Source organism: Trachymyrmex cornetzi, unplaced genomic scaffold (genome assembly GCF_001594075.2).
Source record: "Trachymyrmex cornetzi isolate Tcor2-1 unplaced genomic scaffold, Tcor1.1 scaffold1137, whole genome shotgun sequence".
Classification (NCBI taxonomy): domain Eukaryota; kingdom Metazoa; phylum Arthropoda; class Insecta; order Hymenoptera; family Formicidae; genus Trachymyrmex; species Trachymyrmex cornetzi.
Genome location: NW_017295694.1, coordinates 303734 through 315265, shown reverse-complemented (window position 1 = coordinate 315265; position 11532 = coordinate 303734). Strand labels below are relative to the sequence as shown.

Here is an 11532-nt window from a genome sequence, read left to right as displayed (position 1 = left end):
AAAGGAGGCCACGGCAGTGTCGCTTCGCTTTGGCTTAGCGCCGAGACACTACCAGTGTCTCCAGATTAAGTAGCATCTGAAGAAGGCTTAATAAAAAGCCGAAACATGTAATATTTTTCAATTCTCATTAAATCTTATTTGTATTTATCATGTGACATTTATAATTTTTTAACACGTTGACTCTTATACATCTTTTTGATGTTTATTTGAATATACCTGTAAGTTATTGTAAATTAAAAAATTATGTATGTGGCAAAATTTGAATATCTTATTTGAATATCTTATGAATTTTTTGTATGTTACATGACTTTTAAATATAAATTATTCATGTAATACGTCATTAATTATAATTTGATCTTATATAAATCTTATATAAATTTTTTTATTGTAGTGATAATATAATTGTAATATATATACAATTATGTATATTTTTATTTAATTAAATAAAATATTTTAGAAAATTGTTTCAAATGCAATGGGACCCAGTTGCAAGAAATTGATAAAGTCACGTAAACTGAGTAAACTTGAGTTTTCAAAAATTCCGCAAAATTGAATGGTTTTATTGATCATGTCCGCCTTTCGCAGGCGTTAAGGCCTGGTCTACAATCAGTCGGGAGACTTTATCGTATGTGTTGAGAATATGATATGAATTGTATTATCGATTAATTGCATTAAACTAATCGATAGTGTTGGCACTTATTCCTGTAGTTATTCATCTGTTTAAAAGATTTGAACATCGCTGTTGTTCGCCCCTTTTCTTTCTGGATCTTGGTACCAAGCGGTTGCGTTTTATTGCAAGGCCTTGCAACGGCGATATTAATTAGTTCTCTTGTGTCAGATAAGTTTAATAATTTAAGTTTTAATAATAAGCAAACTGTTGTTGTACGAAGCATAAGTAATCTTTTATGTTAAATTGATTAATCTTAAGATTACTTTAAATTGTAGAATTTTGTTCATCTCTTGCTATCTCGTTTATCATTTAATATAAGAGTTCTGTTTTAATTAAATATACTTGGTTCTTGATGAGAATTGTATATTCATTTATTAAGAATCTTTCAACAGTATGTTGTGTGCATGCGCGTAACTTTCATTTTTTGTGTCGGTGCTGGGCGTCGTTTGGATTGGTCAGGTCCCATCTTTTACGACTAACGACATCCTACAAGCGTCAGCCGACTTGATTGTAGACGAGGTCTAACAAGCAAGTATTCACATCTGGATAGGCCTTAATACGTCAATGCGAATTGATGGGAATATTTATCGTACGCGAGACGGAACGTTTCGTGCAATTTCGCGACAATCGCGACTAGACGTAAGAGTCCGAAATCCTCGGACTTAAAGAAGAAAAAGAGTATACAAGAGTTGACGCAAGTTGACGTGAGTGAACGCCCCGTCATTACTGGAGAATCTTTCGGACATCAAGTGCACAGTTCCTTTTTTAAAGTTCCTGAACTTTGAACTGCGCTATCAGCAGATCGTTCAAGATCGTTCTACGCCGAGTGCCGCTGTCGCAAAATCTTCGGAGAAACAGACGTGAGAATCGTGAGATCCGAATACAATGGCACCAGGACGGAGTAACGTTATCAACAGTAATCAGCTCAGGAATTCTAGCTTTTCGTCCAGGTAAGATCGGTGTCTGGTATCGACGTGTATTCTCGAAGTAATCTTGCAAACAATCCTTAGAAGTAATCCTAGAGTCATCGTGATGTCACAAGACATTCAGCTGATGATCATTTTGCAACCGAATTCTGCACTAGCTATCCTTATATTCAATAATATTCTGTTTTGATGTCTTATTTTTTGTTTATTCGCATAGGAAATAAAGCAATAGAAAATAAAAAAGAATGGAAAGTTGTATGTATATCTGGAATAAATAGAATAAATATTTGATCATTTTTAGTAGATTTTTAATTGTAAGGTTATTATTAGGCTTGTTTTTTTAGCTGAACTTCTTGTACAGTTCAGCTTCCCTCTTTTTCTTTTTACATTAGAAAGAAAGATGAACTGTGCAAGAATTTCAGCTAAAAAGAACAGCATTCTGTAACTCTTAATGTAAATTTCGTTGTCATTATAGCACTGCTGCGCAACTCTTTCACTATAGTAAAAAAACTGCGCAGTGGCTTTGTTATAATGATAACAAAATTTGCGTTAAGAGTTACAGAATAGAGTCCCAGGCCTTTTGACACTTTAGTGTGCAGCTCTCTTTCTCTTAATAATCATTTGATAATAATTCTTTTATACTTTTTATATTTGAAATATATACTTAAATTACAATTTTCTATTTTACATAGAAAATGGTTAGATTGATGTCTGTCTCAATGACATTTGAAACAAACAATGCAAATTTTGACTCTGTCCAGCATGCCGGGACAGTCATCCTTTCAAACTGGAGCTGGAGCCGTTCCACCTCCGTTGCCACCTCGCCAGCCAGTTCAAAGTTATTTAGGATATAACGATTATAGACCATATGGCTCGAATTATGGCTATGGCAGTTATGGCAGTTATGGATATGGAGGTTACAGAGGCTACGGTGGATATGGATCTTTTGGTAGTTACATTCCCTATTCTGGTAACAGCTATGGACAAATTGGAGGACACAGTGGTGATGTGGAGAACAGGTATATTGGAAAAGGAGGTTATTTGTAAATATTTAATTGAGTTAACTACTGAGATATAAAATAATGAAAAGATAAAAATGTAGAACTTTCTTAATTGATACTATATTTGCATTTAAGAAATCTAATAATTATAGTTTTAAATTCTTGTTTGAAAAAGTATCTTTAGTTTAGTCCAAGGCTTTTTGAACTGATGTTCATTTCTACCAATGTAAATTAACTTTACAGTCCTTCTACAATAAGCCGCAAGTTAGAGGTTTTAACCGATCTTAAGTCATAATCGGTGAAGTTGGCCAATAGCCAACTTGACTTGGTTAAGACTGGTTAAGACTTCTGACGTTCTGACTTGCGGTTTATTGTAGAAGGCCTATTAATCTCTTTTTAATTTTACCAATTTTGATTAACTTTTTATCTTTTTCTTATTTTAAAAGACCGATATTCATATTCCGTTCTTATTTCAAAATCATCTTAAGTAATGTTTAAAAATGCTAATACGCTGTTCTTATGATTGTCTTGAGATTGTACATAGAACGGTCTTAAATATAAGAGCTGTCTCTGAATACCAGCATGAGAATGAGAAAAAGATAAAGAATAAATTAAACCGAGAGATTAAAATTAAATTGTATGGATAGAAACAATTGATAGAGCATTAAAGGGTTTACTTTTCATATCGCAGGTTTCAACAATACGCAGAGGAGAGCACAAGATCGACTTTTCGTGTAGTGGAGACCGTATTACATACATTTTCGTCCATCACAATGTTACTGGAATCAACATATTTCGCATTAACAAATTCCTTCCGTGCGATTTTAAGCGTAGCAGATAATATCGGTAGATTGCGGTCAACAATCGGCCAATTATTAAGCACATTTGCTTTAATCCGTGTCATGAAATGGATCTACAGAAGGATTTTATTTACACTTGGTAGATTTGGTTTTTATATAATCAAAACTTTTATATCTATTTACATAATTTATTATCGTTTAATAATTATTCTATTCCTAGGTCTTCAAACGCAAAATGCTGTCGTCGAAGACTTGTGGCAGCAATCAGTGTCACAATTAACAAACGGAGAACAGATACCGATAGCGACGGCGACGAATGAAAGGATTTCTCCTTGGATGAATATTTTACTCCTCGGCCTGTTTGTCGCTATTCCATATCTAATTCACAAGATAACGAGTAACATAAGGCAAAATCAAATAAAAGGTATTACATTTGCATCTTTAAGGACATTTTAAATCTAAATAAACACATGATAAATTTTTACAAATAACGATCTACGTCTTCCGTCGCTAAACTTTTATGCTTGGAAAAACGTCGAATAATTTTTATAAAAATTTTACAAAAAATATAAAATGCAATTTCGTATATAAACTAATTTTTCCTTACTGTAATTCCTATCTTTAAGATATGTTTTGATACTTTATATATTGGTTAAATTTACAGTTAACGATCCGAAAGAATGGGTGAAATGCGAGGATCCAGTATGTGTGGCAACAGCAATGTACGATTTCATGGCAGTTTCTAATGAGGAATTGAGTCTAAGAACTGGTCAAAAAATATGGTTGGCGCCGCGCTCCCTGCAATCTAAAAGCATACCAGGTTGGTGGATAGCCACCGATAATAGAAATGTCGGTTTGGTACCTGCTAATTATGTAACTATAGTCGGACAATTGAAGAGAAAACCAGAATCGGAAAACAATGGAAATGTCATTACATCGACGGTAATTCCAACTTCCATGCAAAATGCGACCCCTTCTGACGAACAGATGAATACAGTAGAACCTAGCATTAGCCAACAAAGTACTGATTTCTCTGAGAATAATAACTCTGAGATTAAAGACGATCTATTTTAGTCGAAATTAATTGAAAGATCTCGATCTAAATCATAATTAAAATAGTCGCAAAGTGATATTAGGCCTGTTCTTTTTGGCTGAACTTTTGTGTCAGTTCATCTTTCTTCCTCTTCATTTCTCCTGGACAGAAAAGGAAGTAAGATAAACTGGTGCAAAAGTTCAGCCAAAAAGAACAGACCTATGGTCTACCTTAAATATATGGCCTACTATATCTTTATAGGACATGACTGATATAAAGTAATATTACAATACGCGCCATATTTACTAGGTATCAAACAAAGCGCAGTGAATCTTTTTCAATATGTGATTAAATTACGATAATCGACACTTTTACTTGACACTTAATGATTTTTTTCTATTGGGGAAAAGCTCACAAATTACCATAAAATATGATTTTGTTATTTTTATTTTACATAGCAATATATTATCTTTTTATATATTAAGTTACCCGAATAAAGAGGAGTTTGTAACATTCGTATTTGTACATATTAAAAATATATTTGTACATATTAAATAAATTTAAGGCTTTAATTCGATATTTAATTAAAAAAAAAAAGACAAAAGTACGAATTGTTTCACACATACATGCGTCAAAATTTTTTTTTAATGAATTTCCGCAAATGTGATATTTCGACCTCACGTTTGTATTTAATTTCAATAACATTCATGCTCGTCGAACATTTAAAAACTTTATGCCAAATTTTTTTAAATAGTGATAACGAGCATATGTTACGCTGGATTTTTGTAGCGAAAAATCATATATTTAAAATCTTCAGTTGATGACATAAAATTCTACATAAACGTTTCGACTAAAATTTTGCCATCTTCAGTATGTCATTAATAAGTTTTAATTATAAAAACTGCTTTTTTATTTAAATATAAAAAAAGTCAATTAACATAATCGCATATTTATGAAATTATAATGTTAATAATATATATTTAAATATATCTCAAAAAGACATTTAGTCGTTAGTAAGAGTTGATCCAAAATTTTATAATTTTTCGTTCACAATTAATTAATTGATTAATTGTAACTGCTTGCTCATAAAACAAGAGGAATTGATAAATTACATGTCACAATTACAGCTCCCTTTAAATATTTACAATATAGTGTCACGATCTTATATGTAAAAGGAAGAACAAGGCAATAAAATTGCGTTTGCACTCAAGTAGACGGCATAAAAATTAGCTACAATTTTATGTCAATAGATTATTTAAAAATATGAGATTGTTCGAAAGTGCAAAATCTCCATGACATATTCGAAATCGAAAATCAACGGTTAGAATTTATATAAATCCAAAATATATAATCCTATATCTAAACGTATATGTAATTTTTAATCTACATAGACTTCAATATGTGACAAAAAATTAAACTGTTTTAATTAATAAAGCAGTCTGTCTTTTTTGTTGCGGAATTAAAAAAACCGATGGAAATGCGCCGAAGTATAGACACGATTGTTCGGAAAAAACTAGGATATTATTTTTAATGTGTGCAATTAAAGTTTTGTACATTTTGTAATATTTTGATTGTATAATTACTTTTTATACTAGCCTCATGTAATATTTTATAATGGAGGTAATTTAAAAAATTATGTATATATATATATATATATATATAGGCACATTTTTTTCGCAAATGAAAATTTAAGATATTAAATTTGTGAGATTTAACAATCCTAATTCTTCAACATTGAGAATGTTTCTATTTATGGCGTTTTGAATAAAATTTATAAAATTCGATTGTATGCTAAATGATATATGTTGAAAGATATAGGTTGTAAAAAATGTTTATATTTATGTTTAAAGAGTCTAATGAGAATGGACTCTTATCCGTAGTTCATTGGAAAAGAAACATTACTACATAAAAGAATTTAATGAAATAAAATGTTTTACCATTAAACTGCCTGTAAATGTGAGTTTGAGAACCAAAAATTGTATCAAATAAAATCTAATTAGAAAAAATCTCATAAAATTTAGATAGGCATGCATCGATTTAAACGTCTATATGGTCTATATATATATATAACATTAAATACGAGACAAAATAAAGGATATAATTACGGACTATTAAATGCTCATCGTTAAAGAAATTACGATTGCCCGAAAGTTTTTAAACTAACATGCGCACACACGCATACATGCACATTTATAGAGAACAGTTTTCTTGTGAAATATTTATTTTCCAAATTCCAAGAAGTTTAATTAAACTTGGAATATATAAGGCATATGGAGAATAATACGTAGATAACGTAATATTTTATGAACAGCACCTGTATATTATCATATTCTACAAGATATATGATTTTTACCAAAATTTTTATAAAATATAATTATACGCCTTTTTGGTAATCTCGAGAGATTAGAGAGATTTAAAGGTCAAATTTTTAAAATAAATAACCTAGATTAAAAAATGTCATTCGAAGAATCTTCGGCAAAGAGTGATATAATACAATACAAAAATTGCACACTATTTTGGCATATTCATAATCACATTGTCAGTTTTGAAGAAATTTGTTTATATCGTTCTCCAATTACACAGTTATTTTAAATTAATAAAACATTAATCTCCATTTACAAATTATAATTTAAGAATAAACTTTTATACACACTGATTTTGTTTAAATTTTAGCGCGTGTAATAACTAATTTGCTAATTCACGAATTTTATAACTTATTTGACTAAGATGGTTTAAATTGTTCTGAAAGTTAGTTAATATAATTTTTTAAAACAACTCCAAATAGATAATCGCTAAATATTAGATAAAAATCTAAAAATAAAATGGAAAATATGTGTTACAATACTTAACAATATTAAATTATTCTAAAGATTTTGAGTAAAATAAAAATTAAGTTTTATCACTTACAGAGCAATTTAAACTTTCTCAGTGAAACACCGATAATAGATCTCTTAAATGCTGAAATGTCCTTTATTTCTTCTGCTAAATGAATGTCAATCCTGGTAACAGTAATAAGACACATTTATTGTTCCAAATCACATATATGAACGGTGGTTTTGCAATCCTTTAAAATCCTTTAACTCAAACATATATACGATATCGTACTATTTTTAGATCATCACAAATAGAAAATGGAAGTCCTCAACTTCCTTCCACATGAAAAAGTTCGTAATTGAGGATTTCAAAATATATATGTATATTAATATATATTATGTATATATCAGTAGAGTACTGAAAGTTTAAACTTTACAAATAGTTTTATTTTACATTGAAATGATATGATTGAAATTTTTATAAATAACATCTCTATATACAAATATATAAATATATATATATAATCATTCAGTCAATATATATACATAACGCACTCCCGCTCCAATAAAGTTCATTCATTTGCTAGAAAAAGCTAACTAATCCGTCGTGGATTGTTTTAGAAGGAATCTCGGCGCCCACAAGCAAGTTTCCACTAACGTATGACTAACAGTAGGAGAGAGATTCTTATATAATTTTTTAAAACTTATATATTCGTAATTTGCACTATATAAAAATCAGGGTGAGCAGTAACGCGTTACTTTGTTGATCGTTATCTTGTTATAATAACGATTTGATAATGACATTGTGAATTTTTATGACGGCAATGGTAATATCAGAGTTAGAAAAATCAATCATTACTTGTTGAAAAAGTCATTTGTCATTGAAAAAAATAACTCCTTTTTTCATTAATTTGTAACGCGTTACTTTTTTACTCGTGTTTCTTGTAACGAGTAACGTTACGCGTTACTCGTTACTTTTTTTTAGTAACACATAATGATGACAAATTACTTTTCAAAGTCACTTTTCTAATCTTAGCACAACCTTAGCATTTAGTTAGTTAGCATTACCGTTATAAAAAATTACGTTGTCATCAAATGTTTACTATAGAAGGTAACGACAAAGTAACTGAAAAATAACGTTTGCCAACCTTGATAAAAATCATACGTATCAGCCCCCTATGCTCCTCTTGACTTTCGGTCTCGAATTTTCTTAAATTCAGAAAAATGTAATTCAAAGGAAAAATGTAATTAATATATTAATGTAGAATATTTAAGACTGCTTAATAGAAACAGAATAAACAAATAAAACCTAACATGTTTTTAATGTTTGTGACTTATTTAGTTTCAACAAGTAGAATCGGCGTGTCTAAATATTTTGAATATCCTGCTATTCAGAGGGCTAAAAATATACACAAAATTAACAATATGATATTTCTAATAACGTGATAATGTTCGTCATTGTTCCCCTATACTGTTGTTTCCTTGCCTGCGGCAGCATCACGCAATCGATAAAAGAATTATCGTAGAGATTATCGTTATCTGTCATATTAACGCGATTTCACGTGAACACATCATCAAGTTGCCTTTATACGCAGTGTCCCTGAGTCGAGCTTACTGTGGGCAACACGATATTCACAACGCACTTAAGAGTTACCATTCAGCGTCCCCATTTGCCTTTTGGAACACATAATCTTTTCCAGATAGATTCATTATACCGTCCTTCAAATAAAATTTCCACTTATTCCGACTCCTTGTAATCTGAAAATAAAACGTTATCGTATGTGACTCCGAGTTGAAACATCGTAATGTACAGTATTACATAAACTTTATCGTAAACTTAAACATAAATCGCTATCGTACCTTATCGTACTGGCAGACGACTACATTATCGGTGTCGAAGAGATCAGCAGGATCGTCGTCCGTAACATCATCTTCGGAATTAAGGGGTTCCTAATATAAATAATTTTCTTGTGAGACGATCACTCAACTTATGTAAAATTTATTTATAAATATTAACCTCTTCACGAGCCGCAGCCTCATCATTTTCTTCTTCCTCTTTCTCATCGATATCCTCATCATCATCATCGTTATCCTCTTCTTCCTCTTCATCGTCATCGTCAGTAGAATCACCAACTCCTCCATCTAACTGATTTATATTATTTTGCTGCTGAAAAAATGAATAATGTATGGTATGTTATCTATATAATATACATACACGTGTACGTATAAGTACTTATCTATTATCTTATCTTTTCCATTATGTTCTCTCAGTCTGCATAGACTAAATATTTTACTCTACCTGATTTTGAGGTGGCCTTTGTGTAACGACACTGTTTGTACTTTGTGTAACCACTTGAAGAGGCTGATTCACTTGTAATGGAGTTAATGCTGCTTGTCCTTGCAGTGTAGAATTCACATGCTGTTGCAACAGAGTCGAAGCTAAATTTGCTGGAAGACCCATAGCGGCGGAAATTACCGGACCTGTTAAAATTGTATGCAGCTGGTTTGCTGAAAAGAAAAACAGATAATCTTTTTATTTACATAGATAAATAGTTGACATGTGTGCATGTATGTGTGTTTACAAAAGATTCTTTTTACAAAATAATTCCTTCTTTTTAACTGAACTTTGTACTTTTTTTTTCTCATTTTTTCTCCAACGTAGAGACAAAAGGAGGAAAGACGAGCTATGCAGAAAATTCAGCTATGCTATGCTAAAAAGAATAAGCCTCAAAATAAATTACAATAACAAAAATTACAATATCTGAAGACACGGTAGTAACTTGGCGCTAAGACATGGCGTGAGACACTGCCGTGCTCCTTTACTTTATAAATATATCTATATATTCATATTACAATATAGATGTAAATATATTTTTATTATACAAAATTTTATAGAGATTTATATTATAAAAATTATATCTAACAAAATATGAAATATACAAAAAAGTTCAATTTATGTTACACAAGTTGGTTTTAATGAAACACAGTAAAAGCCTCACCTTGAAGAGTAGATGCAGGAACTTGTATGCTTAAAATACGTTGTGGTCCATCCGGCACGCCAGCTTGTGGAGGTAAGGTGATCTGTATGGGTACTTGTCGTTCAAGCACAGCTGAAGCGGTCACCACTTGTTGCACTGGCGTCGTCGAATGTTGCTGCTGTTGCTGCAATGTTGTTCCCGTGGAAGGATGCGTGTGTTGAGGTTGTGACGGTTGCTGTGGCTGTGCTTGCACTTGTTGCTGCTGTTGCTGTTGCGATTGTTGTTGAGGTTGCGTTTGCGGTACTGTATTTCCAGCAGATGGTTGTACAAAATGATTTCCTACATTAGCTGTTACAACATCAAATTTATAGCAATAATCTATTCATACAAAATGCATCACCATTACTGAATGTTCTACACTCAATAGCAGTGAATTACCTTGTATAAATTATATCGCAATTCACTGTAATAAGTTGTTTGATAATTATAATTCAATCTATCAATTAAAGCTATTGTTTTTTACAATTTTGAAGATTTGAAGTCTTGAAAGAATTCAAATTTTTGAAGTTAACTTTCAACACTGAAGTTTTCAAAGCACTTCAAACTTCTTAATATTCATAATTAACAATAAATAAGAAAACTCTACTTTTGATACATGTTTTATAATTTAACTCAGTATAACATGGTTGGATTTGTAATACATTGTGTGATTGGTGGATTAGATGATTTGATATCGTTACCGAAATTAATTTTAAATTTAATGTCTATTTAAATTGTTTCAGGATTTTTTTTATTTATTAATAAACACGGCTGATGAGGACTTAGTACAGTCGAAACGTTCCATGAAATTGTTATAAAAGAATAATAAAGTTTATTGTTTACACCTTTTATAGCTCAGTTTTTAATTGACCTGGCAGTTTTCTTATTTATTAATTTATTAATTTAAAACTAAGGATCAAAATATATTTTTTAAAAGTATGCTTAAGAGAAAATTTAACTCCAATTCATTTACAAGGGTTATTAAAAAACAATATTGTATTATATCAACAATCTTTTACATCTAAAATGAATAGAATTAAATTGATTTGCACCAGAAAATTAATTAAATTAGAATTGAAAGACTCTTACTGTCAATTAAATCACAATAGATGCAATCTTTTCAAATCTTGTAGAAAAATAAAAAAGATTCTTCCCTTTAACTTAAGTTGTTCATTTTTTAAACATCAAGAATATTATTTTAATAGAATGTGGATATCAGAAAATATTAGAATTAATAAAAAAATTAATAATTTAAAAATCAAATATAAAAAA

At 30.4% G+C, this 11532-nt stretch overlaps 2 protein-coding genes across 4 annotated transcripts in view; one reads left to right on the top strand and one right to left on the bottom strand.

Annotated features, from left to right (window-relative positions):
• The first annotated feature begins 1062 nt into the window (after window positions 1–1062).
• Pex13 (peroxisomal biogenesis factor 13) lies at window positions 1063–4903 on the top strand. Its single transcript, XM_018512663.1, has 5 exons — window positions 1063–1620; window positions 2358–2615; window positions 3289–3536; window positions 3618–3821; window positions 4062–4903. The coding sequence occupies exons 1-5, from the start codon at window positions 1556–1558 to the stop codon at window positions 4469–4471; spliced, it is 1185 nt and encodes a 394-aa protein (XP_018368165.1). The 5' UTR covers window positions 1063–1555; the 3' UTR covers window positions 4472–4903.
• Window positions 4904–7740: 2837 nt separating this feature from the next.
• The window catches only part of TfIIA-L (transcription factor IIA L), an 8561-nt gene continuing 4769 nt past the window's right edge, over window positions 7741–11532 (bottom strand). Inside the window, exons 3-7 of one of the 3 annotated variants that reach the window (XM_018512760.1) lie at window positions 10243–10524; window positions 9543–9751; window positions 9261–9410; window positions 9104–9193; window positions 7741–9001 (exon numbers count right to left, since the gene is read on the bottom strand). In XM_018512760.1, coding sequence (XP_018368262.1) covers window positions 8894–9001; window positions 9104–9193; window positions 9261–9410; window positions 9543–9751; window positions 10243–10524 — 839 coding nt within the window. In that variant the 3' untranslated portion in view covers window positions 7741–8893. Of the gene's footprint in view, window positions 9002–9103; window positions 9194–9260; window positions 9411–9542; window positions 9752–10242; window positions 10570–11532 lie in introns of all 3 variants that reach the window. The other 2 variants (XM_018512746.1, XM_018512751.1) reach the window with 2 other exon arrangements.